Genomic DNA, 22,415 nt, shown 5'->3' with positions numbered 1-22,415 from the left:
ACAAGAGACTAAACAATAGTCATTCTTATAGAAAAAAGTCTCAGGAATCGATTGGAGTGGGTTTCATCTTGGGCACGATAGGGTAAGTTGGGGTTTTTCACAGTTTTGCCCTAAAATCTCCTATTTTGCATGATTTGAATGCTGTATCTCAAGATACCGATGATATAGACAGATGATTTCTTCGGCAAAGTTGATCAGGAGGTCAAGGACTGTTGGATGATGGACAGAACAATTCGGAATTCTTCCGCTAGGTGGCGCTAGTGAGCATTCGAAGTGTATATGTTTGTGCTGCTGTATCTCAAGATCCTGACTATTTAGACGGATGATTTCTTCGGCAAAGTTGATCAGGAGGTCAAGGACTGTTGGATGATGGACAGAACAATTCGGAATTCTTCCGCTAGGTGGCGCTAGTGAGCATTCGAAGTGTATATGTTTGTGCTGCTGTATCTCAAGATCCTGACTATTTAGACGGATGATTTCTTCGGCAAAGTTGATCAGGGGGTCAAGGATTGTTGGATGATGGACAGAACAATTCGTAATTCTTCCGCTTGGTGGCGCTAGTGAGCATTCGAAGTGAATATATTTGTGCTGCTGTATCTCAAGATCCTGACTATTTAGACGGATGATTTCTTCGGCAAAGTTGATCAGGAGGTCAAGGACTGTTGGATGATGGACAGAACAATTCGGAATTCCTCCGCTAGGTGGTGCTAGTGAGCATTCGAAGTGAATATGTATCTCAAGATCCTGACTATTTAGACGGATGATTTCTTCGGCAAAGGATTGTTGGATGATGGACAGAGCAATTCGGAATTCCTCCGCTAGGAGGCGCTAGTGAGCATTCGAAGTGAATATGTATCTCAAGATCCTGACTATTTAGACGGATGATTTCTTCGGCAAAGTTGATCAGGGGTCAAGGAATGTTGGATGATGGACAGAACAATTCGGAATTCCTCCGCTAGTTAGAGATATCTATGATCTTCTCTGGCTATTACGTCCCAACTGTAACTTAACGCCTGCTCTCAACTTAGTGCTCTAGATGCACTTCCACAGTTGTTAATTGAAAGCTTTCCAAGCCTGTTCGATTTTAACATGTGTATATTGTGTGGCAAGTACAATAATATACTATGCCCAGGGAAGTCGAGAAATTTTCCAATCTGAAATCCTAGACCAACCGGGATTCGAACCCAGCCACCTACAGCATGGTTTGCTTTATAGTAGCAGACTCTACCGACCGAGCTTATGGAGGCCCCCTGATCTATGAATGTAATCAAACTAAAATGCAAGATGGTAGCCTAATTAACAAGTTTTGAGGACAATTTGGTGAACCTAGAACGTCTTAAACATATCGAATTCAAACGTAAATAATGTACATGATATGTTTAACCCTGTTTGGAGATGCTTTAATACAAAGGGCTTTGAATCTGTGAACCTGGATGAGAATTTGATCTGAACTCAAGGACAATTTGGAGAACCGTTTACTTGACTTTGTGTCTATGGCACTGTCGAAAGCACCTGCGGCTGTTGCGCAAGGTGTTAAAAACTGGATTGGTTAATTTAATCGGTGATGGTCAAAAACCCACAGTAAGGATCGATTCTTTAAGAAGAATGCAGAGTGGCTTGAAAGCATATTCGAGGTAAGAATCCATGGGCGTGCTTAATTTTAGAAAGTAGCATAAATTAACGAATAAACGTTTGTAATACGATACCGTCGAACATTAAAAAAATGAACAGTTCGGAAAAATTGTACCTGTTGAGCGAAGTGCTAAATTTTCAAAAAAACAACGGATTCCAAACCAATTTAAATTGAACTTGAATGAAAATTAGTAAAAGCGTGGAAATGCGTTAATGATAAGCAAGACATACTACTGATAAAATCTGTTTTTGTTCATGCTACTAAATAATCAATAGCATCAACCGCGATTAGAAGAAGATTTGATATTTGTATGAATATTTTATAAAAAATCCTAAACAAAAACTACTAAGAATTGTTCTGTCTATCATCCAACAGTCCTTGACCTCCTGATCAACTTTGCCGAAGAAATCATCCGTCTATATCATCGGTATCTTGAGATACAGCATTCAAATCATGCAAAATAGGGACCTCCCTTAGCTCAGTCGGTAAAGGCACAGCTACAAAGCAAGACCATGCTGGAGGTGGCTGGGTTCGATTCCCGGTCCGGTCTAGGAATTTTTCGGGTTGGAAAATTTCTCGACTTCCCTGGGCATAAAGTATGATTGTACTTGCCACACAATTATACCAATGCAAAAATGGTACAGGCATCGAAAGCTCTCAATTAATAACTGTGGAAGTGCATCTAGAACACTAAGTTGAGAGCACGGAATAAGCTAATATGCCATACGCAATAAGCTTGAAATGCGAGGAAGAAGAAGAAGAAAATAGGAGATTTTAGGGCAAAACTGTGAAAAATTCCAACTTACCCTATCGTGCCCAAGATGAAACCCACTCCAATCGATTCCTGAGACTTTTTTCTATAAGGATGACTATTTTTTAGTCTCTTGTTCCAGCGAGCACCGAAGTTATTGAATTTTAACACATTGTTTCGATTTTGTCCCCAGTGTGCGCTGATCGGATTCAGTTCCAATCACTGTGTGTGGTGGTGTCCGGTCGTCGGCATCAGCAGCAGCAGCAGAAACAGTGCTTTCGGTACGTGGCGTTGAACATTGTTCTCCAGTATACAACGAAAGGCTGTCTCCAAGCAGCGAGTTGCAGCCCACTTGAGCATCCATAGAAGGAGGAAAAAGCCGCACCGCTATTGATCGGAATCAGTAGCTCTTTGTGAGTCGCTGTGGGCCATCTATGTCAAGCGCGTCATACTAAAGAGTATAAACAAAAAAAAAATTTATAGCAAGTGATTGGAAGCAAGCCTGATGGCGGCTTCTGATTGAAAGAAAAACTGGGAAATACTGCCAAATTTCCCACAATATTGGTATTTTTTGGAATCTTGGTGGAGGGGGGGGGGCGACTCTATCTACGATGCGGTAAAAAATGTGTTTTGCTGTGGTTAGCTGCGCGCTTACTGAGTAGATATGAAGAAGATTGATGACGATTTTGAAGATTTCCTGCAAAAAGATGATGTGCGATGCAAGTAGATGCGAGAAATCAAAGAAGATTTTTCGAAGTATGATTCGCTAGTGTGAGATTTGTTGAGCATTTAAAATTGAGATTTAGATGTGTCGCCCCCCTCGGTCTGATGGCATTTTGAAATTCAAGATGGCGGTTTCAGGTTGGAAACAAAAGCTTGAAAATTCTGTCGAATACCCCGCAATATTTTTGGAGTTGGGGTGACGTGTGAGGACCGGAAATCGATGTCTGAGGCCGTTTTGAAATTCCATATGTTGGCTTCCGGTTGTAAAAAAAAGTTGAAAATACTGTCAAATACCCCACAAAACTGCTATTTTTGGAATCGGGGTGACGTGTAGGTACCGAAAATCAATGTCTAACGCCTTTTTTAAATTCAATATGGCGGCTTCCGATTAGAGAAAAATTGAGAAATACTGCCAAATTACCCTCAATATTGGTATGTTTGGAATCGGGGTGACGTGTAGGGACCGGAAATCGATATCTGAGGCAGTTTTGAAATTCAATATGGCGGCTTCCGGTTAGAGAAAAACTGGGAAATACTACCAAATTACCCACAATATTGGGTATTTTTGGAATCTTGGTGACGTTTAGGGACCGAAAAACCATGTCTGACGCCTTATTGAAATTAAAAATGGTGGTTTCCGGTTAGAGAAAAACTTGGAAATACTGCAAAATTACCCACAATATTGGTAGTTTTGGAAACGAGGTAACGTGTAGGGACCGGACATCGATGTCTGAGGCCGTTTTAAAATTTAAGATGGTGGCTTCCGGTTAGAGAAAAACTTGGAAATTCTGTCAAATACCTCACAATATTGGTATTTTTGGAGACGGGGTGACGTGTAGGGACCGGAAATCGATGTCTGAGGCCGTTTTGAAATTCAAGATGGCGGCTTCCAGCTAAAGAAAAACTTGAAAATTCTGAGTTGGTTGGAAATGCTAACATGAAGCTTTACTGTGATAATTTATTAGCTAGAGAAAGATCTTTAAAAGAGAGTAGGTGGATAGTTCCGTTAGAGTACGGCAGTATGAAAATTGAATAGAAGTTGAAAATGAGCGAAGGGCCATTAATGCGGCAGTTTTTAAAGATAGACGCACATATTTGCCTAACCCGTAAGATGTACGCGGAGACTTGAAGTATGTCTCCAAGTCTACAGGCAAAAATGTGCGTCCCTCTTTTTGCTCATAAACTGACTGCGGCTGTGGAATAGTTCTAGCGACGTTTTCATCATTATCTAAAGCCTCACGTCGCTAGAACTATTCCACAGCCGCAGTCAGTTTATGAGCAAAAACCACCTTATGAGTATTTTTGGAATCTTGGTGACGTGTAGGGACAGAAAATCGATATTTGAGACCTTTTTTAAATTCAAGGTGGCGGCTTCCAGTTACAGAAAAATTGAAATTTTTGATCAAATACCCCTCAATATGGGTATTTTTACAATCGTGGTGATGTGTAGGGACCGGAAATCCTGGGCTGACGACATTTTGAATTCAATATTGATGGCTTTCCGTTTGTGAAAAACTTGGAAATCCTGTCCAATACCTCTCAATATGGGTAGTTTTTTAATCGGAGTGACGTGTAGGGACGTGTTTTTCTGTAACCGGAAGCCACCATATTGGATTTCAAAATAGCATCAGACATGGATTTCCGCACCCTACACGTCACCCCGATTCCAAAAATACTAATATTACCCAAATGATTGGCTGGATCGCTTATATAACTCCAACGGTTTCCATCCAGTTGACTGCAGCGATGGTTACGACTCTTGTCACTTAAATCGTCACTTCAGTACGACTTTTGTCACGGAAAAACGACTGTGAGGACGAGGGGGACGACACTCTCTAAAATCACATCGAAATCTAGAAAAATCTCACACTAGCGAATCAATCTTCTAAAAATCTTCTTTCATTTCTCGCATCTACTTACATCGCGCATCATCTTTTTGCAGGAAAGCTTCAGAATCGTCATCAATCCTCTTTCTATCTACTGCGTACGCGCAGCTAGCCACAGCACACCATAATCTTTCCTGCATCGTAGATAGAGTCGTCCCCCTCGTGTGAGGATAAGGTGAGAGCTCATCGGGTTCATCCCAAGTGAATTTTCTCACAAAACTTGCCAGCTGGAATCGGGTGACACAAGTGACTCGAGTCACCTCACCTCATGCGCCGCGCAGAATAACCCTGAAGGCTTAACTGATTTGATAGAACTTTACGGAGCCGAATGTATTGAACAACAACTTTACAATCAATACAAATAAAACTAAAGTTATGACTAGCTTCTAGGAACATAACCTACCTACTTGAGCACAGGAAACTACCTAACTACTTAAACTAGGTAGGTAGATCACGAATGATCTGGTGGTTTGATCGCAGACAGGCGACTCTGAACCTTTCCAGTGTGGACGTCTTCCGCTCCTCGAGTGTTTGAAGACCACTCCTCGAGTGTTTGGTTAATCTCAGAATTACGACTTCGCGGTGGACTGTTAAGGATCATTCTGAGGATCTTGTTTTGGATCCTGTGAAGCTTTAGGTGGTGGCACTTAGCACAACTCTCCCAGATTGGCATACCATACTCAATAGCCGGCAGAATGATCTGCTTGTGGCCAGCAAGCTTGTTTTTGAGGGACAGTGTGGACTTCCTGTTTATCAGAGGGTAGAGCGATCTGATCAAGATGTCTTTGTCCACATGGGATCGGAATAGCAATTTGCTATCGAATGTGAGATCAAGGTAGACTACTTCACTTGACCATTCAATGGGAGTGCTGGCAAGATGGACCTTGACATCTGACGTGAAAATGGTGAATAGGATAGACCCAAGCAGGCTACCCTGAGGTACCCCTGCATCAACGTTGAACCTAACAGAGTGGACATTGTTCCAGTAGACCTGGAATGATCAGTCCGACAAGTAGTTTTTGGTAATCCTCACGAGGTATAATCGGAAAGTTGTACCGATGCAGTTTGTACCCTAGGCCATCATGCCAGACATTGTCAAACACCTTCCCAACGTCCAACAATGCCATCCCAAGTAAGATGGAAGTTTTATCAAGGTTTTAAAGCGTTCTACAAGTCCAATTCATGGTCTACAGAACCCTCATAAAACCAAAATTGTTACTAGGGATAGCAGATGTTTTTGAAACGAACTTGTTTCGCCTGATGATGTTAGTAACTCTATTTAGTTGGTGGATCGTTGAATGACCTTTCCTCCTTGAGTAAGATGTTATTTTCGTTGGAGAACTCAACTTTTCGAATAGCTTCGAAATGGAGGACAAGAGACTGATAGCTTTTGGTACTTGTAGGATCTTTGCCAGGCTTGTGTATTGGAATTTTTTTGGCTAACTTCCAGCATGCAGGGAAGTAGCCAAGCTCCAAAAATTTGTTTAAGATAACGGTAAGATGGTTGAAGAAGTCAATACTCAAGTTTTTCAACTCGAAGTTGACTACACCACCGCGGCCTTCATGTGCTTCTAAGAGCTGCTATCAAATCATCAGCCGATATTCTACTATCATCATGCACTACTACGGGGGTGTCAGGGATTCTAAACATTACCTCCCGTATGTCAGGCTCATGGGGGTTCACCATAGTTTGGTCAAGATTATGTGAAATCGCAAAATGTTGGCCAAGAGCATTGGCTTTTTCAACTGGGGTTTCTGAATTCCACCATCCTTGTCTGGATAATTTTGATTAGTCTATTGACATTGGTCCTCAAATGGGGCAGCCCAGAACGCTGGAACAGCCTACGAATGGTTTTACGGAGCCTGATAAGATCTTTGGCTGGGCTGTCAAGGTTCAGAGTATGACTCACCTGTCTGGATGGTGGTACGGGCTATAGCTTCTGCAATGGTCTGCAGACACCGATCGACTTCTTCGAACGACTCCGGTAAGACTGCTGCCAGTTGACACGATGGTAATTTCGCCGGGAAACTTGAAACCTATTGGCGAGGAACCTACTTCGGCCACCACCGGATGGTGGTCCGAGCTCAGTTCCTGCTAGGCGACAGGTTGAGAGATGTTATCGCCAATGTTGCTGATGAAGATGTCGATGGTGGATGTTGTAGTGGGCTTCCTGCAGATCGTTGTACAAGGTTGTGTCGTTCTGGTTTCGCCGACTATTGCCCCAGGCTTGATGCTTGGCGTTCAGGTCGCCAGCTATGGCGAAATTTTACCGCCGTCGTGTTAGCTTGATGATGTCTATTCGGCGGTCTGCGACAGAGCCGTCCCTAATGTTGGTTTGCTTGGCAGCTGATGTTCCGTCTCGCAGTCCCTCCTCCGGAACTCGTACGGTCAAGCCTTACGAGTCGAAAGTTTTACTGGCTATGTCGATGTGCCGTTCGTTGAGAAAGTCAACAAACTCGATGTTTTGATAGATGATAGATGACAGATAATAACTAATCGTTGGACATTGATCCCCAATAAACTCACATTCTTCTTCTCAATCCATTTTTCGCTAGATTTGAACGATGACCATCTTTCCCGATTACCGTTCACTTATCATCAATCTCGAAGCCAATCTGCGAATCCGATGACAACGCCATCCATCCTTCCGTTGCTAGAAGAATCCTGCCATCGTCCCGTTTCCTATTTATAGAATTAGGGGAACAGGAAGAACCTCCGGACGGGAGGAATGCACTTTCGCCAATTTTCTCTTTCAATAAATATGAATAAATCACCCGGCTTTTCCCCGGTTTTCCTCCGCACGGACGCGGCGGACTAGCGCGAATGATTGGCACTGCATTCCCGCTGCTAAGACGTTACATAATTTTACGGTATCCGACACACAAACCGACTGTTGTAGTAGCAACGAGTGAAGACGGTGCGCAGTAAGCTTCAGTTAGCGAAGTGCTCAAGTAAAAAAAAAGAAACGACTTTTATTAGATTATAGTTTATATGTAGAATGGAAAATGCATATAAATTACATTCCTTGCACGGCGCGAGCGAAAGCTGCCATGGTCGTCTTTTGCGAAAGCTCTTCCACCGACGGTCGGTCGATGAGATGGACATTGACGATGCACAGGAGTAGCTCCAGTGCAGCATCAGCAGCAGACGGGCATTTTACAACAAATTGAAAGAAAATGAAGTGATGGAGTTCGTTGCGATGGAGCCGATAAGTTTTGCTATCGGGTGGAAGCGCAGCGGCGAAGCTAGGGGTTGACACCAAGGGATCCAATTGGATTTGCGAAAAGTTCAAGCAGTCTCAAGACAAGCGTCGCATCTCTGCGGGGAGATTCATTTTAATTTAAGTTTATCAATCTCGTATCTACGAGATTAAGGAAGAGACTTCTTCTCAGTCTTTGAAGATTTAGTCAGCAACTGCGTTTCACTGCACACGGTCGTTGAGTCTGAATCATATTTGGCGTAAAATTTACTCAGTCTATGAGTGATTTAAGTTTTTGCGAATTTGTAAACGAAACTCAAATTTGAGTCAGATTCAACGGCCGTGCAGAAGGAGTCCGATGATGGTTGATGGGATCTTCTGTACCATGTTTTGCTTTTGTAATCGAGGGGGTAGAGGGGGGTCGTCACTTCGCAGCTGAACTTCAGCAGGACCTCCCTGATTCCAAGAATTGTAATGGCAGGACTTCCCTGAACTTCAACAGAACTTCTCTGAACTTCGGCAGGACTTCCCTGATTTCCAAGAATTTAGAGGGGGGTCTTCACATCTAAATCTCAATTTTAAATGCTCTAAACATCTCAGAATCTTTTCGCTTTGCTAAGCGTGCACGCAGATAATCATACCAAAACTAAATCTTTCCTGCGTCGTAGATAGAGTCATCCCCCTACGGTCGATTACTGAAGCGCCATCATCGGTTAGGCTTAAAATTGCCGTCTGGTTTATCTAGTAAACTACATCCGACTCCTTCTTAGAGATTCTTAGAGTTCCCAAAATTTGGTTTTGTAGGACTTCAGTACCTGCCTTCTGAAGGTGTTAGATGATGTCATCATAAGTTCCTAGAACATGTCTCCGGATTTTACCCTAGGAAGTCTCCAAAATTTGCCTCCGAAAATCATCGGAATTTACCTTCAGTAGTTTCTAGATCTTGCCAAAAATCATGCCTTTAGAAAATGTCAAAACTTGCATTCGAAAAATCCCTGAACTTGGAAGATCCTAGAACTTTTTTTGGGATCGGAAACTTTTGACGAAATTTGGCTTAAGAGTATGAATATCTTGGATCTTGTCTACTCAAGTTGCTAGAATGTTATCTTCAGAAGATTCTAGAAATTTCATTTGAGCATTTTCACTGGACCTTCTCCGATTTACGTGAAACTTTGCAGAATTGTTTGCAGTGATGGGGAAAATCCAAAAAAGTACAAAATCAGTGACGGCCGAAAATCACTGCTGATCTTGAGATCAGCAAAATCACAAACTGAAGATCATGGCTGATTTAAATTTTAGCTGATTTTGAGCTAACAACCTTGGTATTACAGTCAAAGTAAGAAACCGACATCCGCCGCCATTTTGGAATCCAAGATGGCGGACCAAAATTCAATATGGCGACCTTCGGACAGCGAATATGCATCTAAACCCATGAAATCTGGATATCTATGGAATGGGCTCGATGAGTAGAACCGAAAAATCAACATCCGCCGCCATTTTGGAATTCAAGATGGTGGACCAAACTTAAATATGGCGGCCTCCGGACAGCGTATATGCATCTAAACTAATGTAATATGGGTATCTATGGAATGGGCTCGATGAGTAGAAGTGGAAACCTGACATCCACCGCCATTTTGTAATTCAAGATGGTGGACCAGAATCAAATATGGTGACCTTCGGACAGCGAATATGCATCTAAACCCATGATAATTAGATAAATTGAACTATTTTGGAAATCACCCACCTTTGCGATTACTAAATACAATATTTTTAAATCAAATTGATCCTCAATTTTCACAAATTGTTTCACAAGTTTTTGAGGATATTCTGCAAAAATTTCAGCCCTTTTGATGAACCTATTCGGATATATATTGGTATTTTAAAAGATAATTAGATAAATTCAACTATATCTTCAACTATTGTAGAAATCATCCACCTCTTCCAGTGATAAATACAATATTTTTTAAACCAAATTGATCCCAATTTTCTCTGACTTCCAGAAATTTCACGGCAGGACTTCACTGAACTTCAGCTGAACTTCCCTGATTCCCAAGAATTGAAATGGTAGGACTTCCCTGAACTTGGGCAGACCTACCCTGATGTTCTGCAGGACTTCCCTGGACTTCGGCAGGAGTTTCCTGAACTTCATCTGGAATTCCCTGATTCCCAAGAATTGAAGTTGCAGGATTTCCCTGAACTTTGGCAGGCCTTCCCTGAAGTTTACCAAAACTTCCCTCAACTTCGGCAGAACTTCTCTCGTAACTTCGACAGAACTTCTCTGACCTTCGGAAAAACTTCCTTGAACTTCAGCAGCACTTCCCTGATTTCCAATAATTGAAATGGCAAGACTTTCCTTCGGCAGAACTTCCCTGAACTTTGGCAGAACTTCTCTGAACTTCGGCAGGACTTCCCTAATTTCCAAGAATTTAAATGGCAGGATTTTCCTGAACTTCGGCAGATCTTCTCTGAATTTTGGCAGGACTTCCCTGAACTTCAGCAAGACTTCCCTGATTTCCAAAAATTGAAATAGCAGGATTTTCCTGAACTTCGGCAGAACTTCCCTAAACTTCGGCGGAATTTCTCAGAACTTCCCTGATTTCCAAGAATTGAAATGGCAGGATTTTCCTGAACTTCGGCAGAACTTCTCTGAACTTCGGAAAAACTTCCCTGAACTTCGGCAGAACTTCCCTGCACTTCGGCAGAATTTCTCAGAACTTCGACAGGACTTCCCTGATTTCCAAGAATTGAAATGGCAGGACTTTCCTGAACTTTGGCATTTCTTCCCTGAACTTCGTCAGGACTTCCCTGAGGCTCGGCATGTCTTCTCTGAACTTTAGCAGGACTTCCCTGATTTCCAAGAATTTAAATGAAAGGACTTTCCTAAACTTCGGCAGAACTTCTCTGAACTTCGGCAGGACTTCCATGAACTTCAGCAGCACTTCCCTGATTTCCAAGAATTGACATAGCAGGACTTTTCTGAACTTCGGCAGAACTTCTCTGAACTTCGGTTAAACTTCCCTGAACTTGGGTAGAAATTCCCTGAACTTCCTCAGAATTTCTCTGCATTTCGACAGGACTTCCCTGATTTCCAAGAATTGAAATGGCAGGATTTTCCTGAACTTCGGCAAAACTTCTCTGAATTTCAGTAGGACTTCCCTGATTTCCAAGAATTAAAATGGCAGGACTGTCCTGAACTTAGGCAGGACTTCCCTGAACTTTGGCATGTCTTCCCTGAGGTTCGGCAGGCCTTCGCTGAATTTCGAAAGGGGTTTTCTGAACTTCATCTGGACTTCTCTGATTTCCATGAATTGAAATGGCTGGACTTCCCTGAACTTCGGCAGGCCTTCCCTGAACTTCATTAAAACATTCCTGAAATTCGGCACGATTTCCCTGAACTTCGGCAGGACATTTCCAAAGTTTGGTAGGACTTCCCCGAAGCTTGGCAACACTTCTCTGAACTTCGGCAGAACTTCTCTGAACTTCAACAAAACTTCTCTGAACTTCAACAAAACTTCACTGAACTTCAGCTGAACTTCCCTGATTTCCAAGAATTGAAATGATAGGACTTCCCTGAACTTCGGCAGGCCTACCCTGATGTTCTGCAGGACTTCCATGAGCTTTGGAATGTCTCCCCTGATCTCCGTCAGGACTTCCCTGATCTTCGTCAGACCTTCCCTGAACTTCAACAGGAGTTTCCTGAACTTCATCTGGACTTCCAAGAATTGAAATGGCAGGCCTACCCTGAAGTTCTGCAGGCCTTCTCTGAACTTCGGCAGGAGTTCCCTGAACTTCGTCTGAGGTTAGGCAGGCCTTCCCTGAACTTCGGCAGAAGTTTCCAGAACTTCATCTGGACTTCTCTGATTTCCATGAATTGAAATGGCTGGACTTCCCTGAACTTCGGCAGGCCTTCCCTGAACTTCATTAAAACATTCCTGAAATTCGGCACGATTTCCCTGAACTTCGGCAGGACATTTCCAAAGTTTGGTAGGACTTCCCCGAAGCTTGGCAACACTTCTCTGAACTTCGGCAGAACTTCTCTGAACTTCAACAAAACTTCCCTGAACTTTGGCAGAACTTACCTGAATTTCGGCAGGACTGCCATGAACTTCAGCAGGACTTCCCTGATTTCCAAGAATTGAAATGGCAGGCCTACCTTGAAGTTCTGCAGGCCTTCTCTGAACTTCGGCAGGAGTTCCCTGAACTTCGTCTGAGGTTAGGCAGGCCTTCCCTGAACTTCGGCAGAAGTTTCCAGAACTTCATGTGGACTTCCATGATTTCCAAGAATTGAAATTGCAGGACTTCCCTGTACTTCATTATGACTTTCCTGAAGTTCGGCAGGATTTCCCTGAACTACGGCAGGATATCCTTGAACTACGGCAGAACTTTCCAGAAGTTTGGTAGGCCTTCCCTGAAGCTTGGCAACACTTCCCTGAACTTCGGCAGAACTTCTCTGAACTTAGGCAAAACTTTCCTGAACATCGGCAGAACTTCCCTGAACTTCGGCAGGACTTCTCTGATTTCCATGGAAGGGCTTTCCTGAACTTCGGCAGAACTTCTCTGAACTTCGGCAGAACTTCCCTGAACTTCAGCAGGACTTTCCTGATTTCCAAGAATTCAAATGGCGGGACTTTCTTGAACTTCGGCAGAACTTCTCTGAACTTTGGCAGAACTTCCCTGATTTCCAGAATTGAAATGGCAGGTCTTTCCTGAAATTCGGAAGAACTTTCCTGAACTTCGGCAGAACTTCTCTGAACTTCGACAGGACTTCCCTGATTTCCAAGAAATTGAAATGGCAGGATTTTCCTGAACTTCGGCAGAACTCCTCTGAATTTCAGCAGGACCATGAACATCGGCATGACTTCCCTGAACTTTGGCATGTCTTCGCTGAACTTCGTCAGGACTTCCGTAAGGTTCGGCAGGCCTTCCCTGAAATTCGGCAGGAGTTTCCTGAACTTCATTTGAACTTCCCTGATTTCCAAAAATTGAAATTTCACGACTTCTCTGAACTTTGGCAGGCCTTCTCTGAACTTCATTTGGACTTCTGAAATTCGGCAGGACTTCTCTGAACTACGGCAGGATTTCCCTGAACTTCGGCAGACCTTACCCAGTTCGGTAGGCCTTCCCTGAAGCTTGGCAACACTTCCCTGAACTTTGGCAGAACTTCGACAGAACTTTGGCAAAACTTCCCTGAACTTCGGCAGAACTTCCCTGAATTGCGGCAGAACTGCCCTGAACTTTAGTAGGATTTCCCTGATTTCCAAAAAAATTAAATGGCAGGACTTTTCTAAACTTCAGCAGGACTTCGCTAAACTGCGGCAAGTCTTCCCTGAACTTTGGCAAGATTTTCCCTGAAGTTCGGTAGGCCTTCTCTGAACTACGGCAGGATTTCTCTGAACTTCGACAGGTCTTACCCAGTTCGATAGGCCTTCCCTGAAGCTTGGCAACACTTCCCTGAACTTCGACAGAACTTCACAAAACTTCCCTGAACTTCGGCAGAACTTCCCTGAATTGCGGCAGAACTGCCCTGAACTTTAGTAGGATTTCCCTGATTTCCAAAAAAATAAATGGCAGGACTTCTCTGAACTTCTCTGAACTTCAGCAGGACTTCCCTAAACTACGGCAAGTCTTCCCTGAACTTTGGCAAGATTTTCCCTGAAGTTCGGTAGGCCTTCCCTGAACATTGACAGGACTTTCCTGAAGTTTGGCAAAACTTCCCTGAACTTCGGCAGGACTTCCCTGAAATACGGCAGGACTTCTCTGAAATTTGGCAGAACTTTCGGCAGGACTTCCCTGAAATTCGGCAGGACATCCCTGAACTTGGTACCTTGAAATTGAAGTTGTCATTTGAGTAGTAGAATCATTTAAATTATACAATAATTTTGTATTTACGAATATGGTTTGAATTTTAATAATTCCCATTGGTGCGTTTTGAATTTGGATGTGGTTCGAACGGGTGTGGATTCAGTATCAACGGAAAAGCATTAACTTTCACCTTAAGGCTCAAATGTGAATGATTCTAGATAGAGCTGGAATTAGGGCGTAACAGCTTTGGTAAACAATGACTTCTCTCGTTGATTTCTAGCAACTCAAGGCACGCCTACACAAATCAACATATCCATCGGGTAGGAGAAGTCTTCCCCTATTCGATGGTAATGTTGATTTGCCAGGGAGCGTCATGTCTTTCGAGAAATCATCGAGAGAAGCCATTGTTTACAAAAGCTGTTACGCCCTAATTCCAGCTCTATCTAGGATTGACCACAACAAACAATTATGCAAAGTTTCATGCAAATCGGAAAAGGTTGCATCAGATCGATTCGTCATTTGACGTGGAACTGCTCCTTTCGAGAATGCAGAAGTAAACCTTCGGATGGTCCCAGAATTTGCTTTCGGAATCCCGTGTTGAACTTGTCTTGAGAAGGCCCTTGAAGTCACTGGCAGGAATTTCCAGAAAATTTCCTAGATTCTAGCTTCAATTTTAAAGCTCCTAAACCGTGTCCACACGGTCGTTCACATCGATTCAAATTGACCTATTGAAAATTGATAAAGTGTTCATTTAAGCAGATTCGTAGAAAAATTTCCAATCGATTAGCTTGTTTAGAATTTAAATCCATCCGCTATTGACGGAGTTATAAGTGGTGAAAATCTAACCACTTTTCGTAACGCAGTCGATTTTGGTTTTTTGGACGTAATCGTACGTCAAAAACGCCATGGAACTTGAGGAAATTTTCTAGAAGCTAATGCAATTTTGTAGGTGTTCAGAGAACATTGTTGTACGAAATCCATTCAGGCTTAAGAAACTTGGTAGAAATTTAGAATTCTAGATTCCTAGAAGTTTAGGAAACATAGAGACATGAAAATATCGCAGTAGTTTGGGGAATTTCGTAGAAGTGGACAGAACTTTCCAGAAATTCGTGCAACAATCCACAAGTTAAGAGAAAGGCATCTTTGGATAAGCTAAACTTTGCGGAAGTACAGGATTTTTCGTATAAGTTTAGGACACTTCACATTCGCATTCGCAGCTAGTTGCACAAATTCGTAGATGGTACAAGTCCTAGACCATTTTATTAGATAGTAGTGCCACCTCCGTCCGTTACCATATAGACCGAAATTGTTAGTGGGGAAGGTAAAGCCTCAGGATACGTTTGGTTAAAGAGATCTCACCAAACTCTGCGTCCGAAATACCAATTGTTTATTCTAGAACACTGTACGTGAAAATGTTGAAAACATTTCCGTGCGCCAAAAGTCCATCAGCCAATTGCAGTAACAAATGATCACACATAGTTGCAACGGTGGAGATGCTCTTATACCCGTGACGTTTGGAACTGCAGCGATGAAATGTCAGCCCTCTCGTAGAAGGTAAGGTAACTTCGTAGAATTTTTAAGAATTAAGTTGATATTCACGGATTTTCTGTAAGATATCCAAGCTTGAGGATCTCAGGATTTCCCTTAGATTTCCTTTGGACTTCTTGCCCCTTTGAACTTATCTTGGACGACTGCTGTGAAGACCGTGAAGAAATTGAACAGGGAATCTATTTTCGTGTATTTTGACAGTCGACTGAGTCGCCCATAGTGTAATAGTTTTGGCGCGGCACGGTCGTTTCCGCGAGAGAAGTAGAACCCGTCACAGGCAAAAAGAAGCCAGTTGTCTCCTCTTCCTCTTAGGGACTACCTAGCTTCGCCAATGGCGGAGAATAAAGCGAGAATAAAGAGATCCATGCTCCTCGGTCGGGAACTGGAACAGCAGTAGGACAATAGACCATTCGCGTGCCACACGTCGAAAGGGGATGGAAGAAAGTGGAGGACGCTCAGCCCAGATCAATCTGCCGCCTTCACTTGCCTCGGAAAGCATGATATCCATCCCGGCAACTCTATCTATACATCCATGCGTTCGGAACAAATTTAAAGTCCCCGTAATTGATTTCTACTCTCCGTCTCTTTGTGTCTGATCCTCCGCCAGGATGATGGCGGAGATAAGTTAACCCGCCTCGCAAGAAACCATAATCCCAAGGAAACATGCTTCGTTACATCCTTTTGCAACACACACACACACACACACACACACACACACACACACGTATACTGCCAGGTCCAATTTGAAATTATAATTTAATTTTCTCAATTTTCATCCCACAAACAGACGTCGGACATAGCCGGACGGAGTGATGCAGTCCGTATAGCCGAAGCCCATTCGCCATCCACACACACACAACAATGTCGTCCCTACGGAAGTCGGCATCGTTCCGGTCGCGGATTCCGGTGCGAAGGACACGCGTTTCGACCAGACGTTGCGTAAGTCCGCAGCCCTCCACTTCGACGGTGACCAGTACGGGATCGATGTACGACGTCGGAGCAGGTGGCCGGCAGTGGTACGAACGGCGCTACTCTTCGTCCAGCTACTCCAGCAGCGACGAGAGCCACGACGAATCCGAGACGCCACTTAAGGTAATTTGTTTACCCGTCCACCAGGTTCTGAGGAGTTTTTATTGCACAACCAAAGTTGCACTCGTAAATGGATGAAAAGTAGGTTCGAACTCGTTTCCGTAAAACTCTCCTTCCCCATTGTAGCCGGGGAACTGGGATACGGTTTCAACCTTTGTGATTACCCAACATACACGCTATCGGGAGCGATGTGCGAAAGTGCGACGTTTCCACTATAACAACGAAAAGCTCCCATCATCGCAGTTGTGCCTTGAGCTGCAGCGTTGCCAGATGGTTTTCGAGCTCATCGGTAATTTTATATTTGTGTCGTTTTCGAAGGCGAATATTTTATTTTTTGGACTAAGGACGGAAAGTCGGAAGAAATTTCCGGGGAATGTTTCAATTAGCTATTAGTTAGAATAGTGACATGAAGCTAAGTCCGGTCAAAACAATGGTTTTTCACTGTGCTGCCTCAAAAATGGTAGCAGACGTTTTTGAAGGCATTCATTTTTGTAATTTTCACCATTGATGATGCCTTTTGTGACGAATATTTTACTTCTTTTTCCACAGGTGCAGATAAAGGCTGACTGAAAGTAAATTGGTACGCCCCTCGCGCGCCGCTAGCACGCCTCTAGTGTTAGGAATCGAAAATCTTTGACAGTGGTTTATTTACACTTCTATAGAGAACAACTGGTGCAAGTTTGATCAAAGTAGTCGATCGCGTTCAGAAATAACGTTAAATGGAACTCGAAAGAAGAAAAAGTATTGTGCACAAACACCTGCAAAATCCGGAGTGGTTCGGTTCCAAGCAGGCTAAAGTGCTGAAGACGCCGAAAACAACAGTTTGTCGAGTACTCAAAACCTGCAAGGAAACCCTGAGTGTGGAAAGGAATAAGCGGACCTACGAAAAAACTGGAACCAGGAATCGTCAGCTACGCAGCAAGGTGTTGAGGTGCGTTAAAGCCAACCCTGGTCTTTCGATCCGAGATGTGGCCCGAAGGTACAACGCCAACTTTCGAACGGTGCGGAACATCCTTGCCAGGGAAGGATACAAGTCGTACAAAGCCAGTAAACATCCGAACCGGATGAAGCAGAATTCCGTGGCAAAAAATCGTGCAAGGCTCTTGTACGACCATGTTTTGACGAAACACAAGTGTTGCACTTTAATCGATGACGATGACGTCAAACTCGATTTTAAGCAGCTTCCCGGTCAAAAGTTTTACATCGCGACTGGACGTGGGGATGTGCTGGAAAGATTTAGGTTCGCGAAGAAGGCCATAATTTGGCAAGCGATTTGCAGTTGTGGCCTGAAAACGGAACCATTCGTCCCATCCTCGACGATGACATCCCAAGTTTACATCGAAGAATGCCTGAAAAAGCGTGTATTGCCGTTCATCCACAAGCATAGGGGCAAAGTCATCTTTTGGCTCGATTTGGCCAGCTGCCATTACTCTAAGGTGGTTCTGGAGTGGTATGCTGCCAACAAGATCGATTTTGTCCCCAAGCTAATGAATTGCCCGGAATTTCGAGCAATCGAAAAATACTGCGCAATTTCAAAGCAGCGACTTCGACGAAGCGGCCGGGCAGTCAAGGACATCCAACAAATTGCGAAACACCGACCCGTTTGGCAATATCACGGGCTGAAATGTTGGGATTTCGGGTGAAATTACCCTTCACCTTTTCCTCCGTCTTCATACATGCTGATCCTTCCTGCTCAGTGCTTGTCAATCGGTCCTTAAATTATTGATATGCAGTATTTTTCCTAAAACATCCGGATTTTCCAGGTGAGCGTACAACATTTTTTCACGCGGCTTCACTTGACTCACTTCCATGTTAGCCGCATCGAAACAGACAATAACGCAATTTAGACGGAACGAAGCCGCCTGTTTACCGAGCCATGCCTGGCCCGGTATGAACAGCAGAAGAATGGCTATGCCGACCAGACCGGTTGGGCCGATTAGCCGGTAGACCAGAACGGAGACGATCACCATCTCGACTGGACCTTTCCACAGGTCGTTCAAGAAGATGACAGCGTAGTCAAACCGGCCATGAGGTTGATGATGCGACTGCTGTTAGTTGAAGGGCCTGTAATGATGAGGAATTCATTATAAGACTGTGCAGAGCTTTGAGCAAGTCCTGAAACTTAGACTTGATCCATAAATAGTGTGGAGGAGGCCTTAAAAGATTTCTGATGGAGGTGTATCACAATTGGATGTGTCAGCCAACATTTGCTTTAGATGGCTTTAGACTACAAGCGAAACAGTTCCAAAGATTCTGATATGGGCATCTAAAGCAGAGCTGCCATGGTAAATTTAGAACTAACTGCTCACTGATTTTGCACAAGTGCGCCCCGCTCACCTCAAATCCATACCTTCATAATCGTAATTAAGGGAAGTGCACACACATTTAGAGTACGGGTAATATTTGATTTGTCCGTGATCAGTGCAATCAGCAAAACTTAAAAATACTATTTTTTGTGTATTGGATTTTCAGTTTAATTGTGGATCAAAACTATTCGTAATCTCTAAACAACCAATTTCTGAAGCCGTCCCGAAATTTCTCATATCATTTTAAAAGTTCCCGCAATTTTCATTGATGTATCTAGAAGTTTCAAAAAATTTCCTAAAGCTTCCCTGAACTTCTTTGGACTTACTTGACATAGTTCCCTAAATTATGAAGAAGTTCTCAGAAGGCCCTTATCGTTTCAACAATTTTCCTGATATTGATGGAATTTCCATCAAAACCTTATAATATTCCTGAAATTTTTGGAACATACCTGAGATTTTCGGAATTATCTATAATTTCTCGAAAATTTTTGAAAGTTCCAGCAATTAATTAAAAAAAAACTACTTTGAAGATCTCTGATCATTGAAGGATGAATATTCCAAAAAATAATGTGCCTAGAAATCTAAAATCTTCTCTGAGGTTTTCAGGACTTCTCTGAAGATCTGAAATTTCCTGAGTTACGTTGGACTGAATTTATAGAAATTATCCATTACAGATCTTTATATTCCTTGAAGTTATTGGGAGTTATTATCGAGAACTAGCTTGTCTGAGGTTCGTGGAATTTCTACTAGTGCAGCTCTCATGAAGATCTACACCAGAAGATTTTCCCAGAAAATCTCTGGACTTCTGTTATGTTTCCCAAATATGTATGAATTTTCTAAATTTATCTAGAGTTTTCTGGACAAATTCTCCTAGAATTCATAGAGCTATCTTGAATTTATAGAAATTATCCATTACAGATCTTTAAACTTCTCCAAAATTCTGGACTTTCATGTGATTATTGGGACTGCCCTTAGGATCTCTGATCTTGTGTAAAGATATCTAGAACCAGGTTGCCTGAGGTTTATGGAATTTCTATAAAGTATTCACAAGTTCTTTGGACTTCTCTGAAGTTTTTCCTTGAAAATTTCTGGACTTCTGTTATGTTTCCAAAATACGTATGAATTTCACTAAATTTCTCATGAGTTGTCTGAACAAATTCTCCTAGAATTCATGGAGCTGTCCTGAATTTATAGGAATTATCCATTACGTACCATTAATCTTCTCCAAAAGTCTGGACTTTCCTGAAGTTATTGGGACTGCCCTTAAGATCTCTGAGTTTGTTTGAAGGTGTCGAGAACTAGCTTGTCTGAGGTTGTTGGAATTTCCATTAAGTATCACGAAGTTCTTTGGACTTCTCTAAAATTGTTCTCTGAAAATTTCTGGACTTCTGTTATGTTTCCAAAATCTGTATGCATTTTCCTAAATTTCTCAGGACTTTTCTGGACCTAAGTATCGAGAAATTCTCCTAGAATTCACATGGCTGTCCAGAAATTATAGAAATTATCCCCAAAGTCGGAACTTTCCTGAAGTTATTGGGACTTCCCTTAAGATCTCTGAGTTTGTTTGAAGATATCGAGAACTAGCTTATCTAAGGTTCTTGGAATTTCCATTAAGTATCCACAAGTTCTGTGGAAGTAAACACCTCACTGGCTCACTACTTGACTAGCCTATTGGTTTCAAGTACATCTATAAGCGTACCCCATTCTAGTACTACGCTATCTTTGTTTTGATTCGCTATGAAAGTTTGACAGATAAAATGAGGGGTCCGTGGATTTTCCTATGTTTCGAGGGGTGCATCGATTAGCTTGGGACCGAACAGCTGAGCCAAAAAGTTGAGCACGTTTCTTCGGGACCTTCTGGTCTTAGAACTACCTCTACACGGAACGAAAATCAATTATTTTATTCATGTGTTTCACTTATACATTTTTGCCAAAACATCAGCCTTATACATTCCATAAGACAAACCACATAGGTCATATAAAAATGCATAAAGGGTATGTGTGACCGCTTATACATTTCATTTGACACATGAGCTTCATTAACTTTTTGCAAGGCGTCTGCTTATTAGTTGACTTATACATTTTATGAATAATCAGCAATAGAAATTTGCCAAAAGGTATAAGGAGATTTCTATCCGTGTATTGTACTAGACACCTTTCGTGTCACTAGTGGCGCTAGTGTCGGCGAAAATCGTGTCTTGGGAATAATAGAAGAGTGGACCATATGTCAATTTATAACATTTGCTGTCATATGACCTTTTAGTTTTGTACTGTACTTTGACAGTTTCAAAAAACGATATATCTGGCAACGCTGCTTGCGCTACCAACCAACATTTTGAGAGGCTGCAAACAACGTGGAGGATAGTTTATGTAGGTACCTACCTATAAGTGCTTATGATGATCACTACAGCCCGGCCAAAGGAAAACAACAACAACAACAACTCAGGAAAGCAGCTAGTAATGTAGTATTTATCGTTCCCGGAGGGAGATTTCGCTCGCCATTCCGCGTAATTGAGGCAGACAAAGTTGGTAACACTGAAACTACGCTTCACAGGGTACGAGGAGGTGCTTGCTATAAAAGTTTCCCGGTGTACAATTGAACCTAACAGGGGTTTGGGCTTTAATCGAAGGTGTAAGTTCGTCTTCCTCTAGGTTATGTCGGTTAATGGGTGAAATTGGTCGGATGGAACGTCCAAGATAGCAAACGTTTACCCACACGGCATATTCAAGATTGTGGCTGTGGTTTCCATCATGAAGTCAAATTCTTCATTTGTGTCGCAAAAAATCTTAACTGCTCAAAATTTAAATAGGAGCAGTCCCGAAGAAACGTGCTCAACTTTTTGGCTCAGCTCTGGTACTCTCTTCGGTCCCAAGCTAATCGATGCACCCCTCAAAACATAGGAAAATCCATGAACCCCTCATTTTATCTGTCAAACTTTCATAGCGAATCAAAACGAAAATAGCGTAGTACTAGAATTTCGACTAGAATGGGGTTCGTTAATTGATTTACTTGGGACCAATAGCAACCGGTGGAAACTATCGATTTAAAATTGGCTCACTACTTGACTAGCCTATTGGTCCCACGCAAATCGATGGGATTGAACCAACAATCAATACGAAACTAACGATTTTAAATTGGCTCACTACTTGACTAGCCTATTGGTCCCAAGCAAACGATTAACGTACCCAATTCTAGTCGAAATTCTAGTACTACACAATGTTTGTTTTGATTCACTATGAAAGTTTGACAGATAAAATGAGGGGTTAGTTGATTTATCTATGTTTCGAGGGGTGAATCGATTAGCTTGGGACCGAAGAGAGTACCAGAGCTGAGCCAAAAAGTTGAGCACATTTCTTCGGGACCTTCTAGTCTTAGAGTTACCTCTATGATTGAACTCACTGAGTTCTGGCTTTACTTTAGCCGGGGAGGATTTAATAGACAGAAATTTCATTCATCATCGATCGGTTTCTCCTTTG

At 42.6% G+C, this 22,415-nt stretch overlaps 1 protein-coding gene across 1 annotated transcript in view; it reads left to right on the top strand.

Moving 5' to 3' along the window:
* LOC135709112 (uncharacterized) overlaps positions 1-22,415 on the top strand; it is a 494,499-nt gene that overhangs the window by 199,509 nt on the left and 272,575 nt on the right. Inside the window, exon 2 of the mRNA XM_065231310.1 lies at positions 16,331-16,635. Within this exon, the coding sequence (XP_065087382.1) occupies positions 16,405-16,635 (231 nt within the window). The 5' untranslated portion in view covers positions 16,331-16,404. The remainder of the gene's footprint in view (positions 1-16,330; positions 16,636-22,415) is intronic.

The sequence above is a fragment of the Ochlerotatus camptorhynchus genome, unplaced genomic scaffold, assembly GCF_037179485.1.
Source record: "Ochlerotatus camptorhynchus isolate MF236.1 unplaced genomic scaffold, CSIRO-AGI_Acam_v1.1 ptg000350l, whole genome shotgun sequence".
Taxonomy (NCBI): domain Eukaryota; kingdom Metazoa; phylum Arthropoda; class Insecta; order Diptera; family Culicidae; genus Ochlerotatus; species Ochlerotatus camptorhynchus.
The sequence above is the reverse complement of the archived record's forward strand: the minus strand, read 5'-3'. Positions and strand labels throughout refer to the sequence as shown.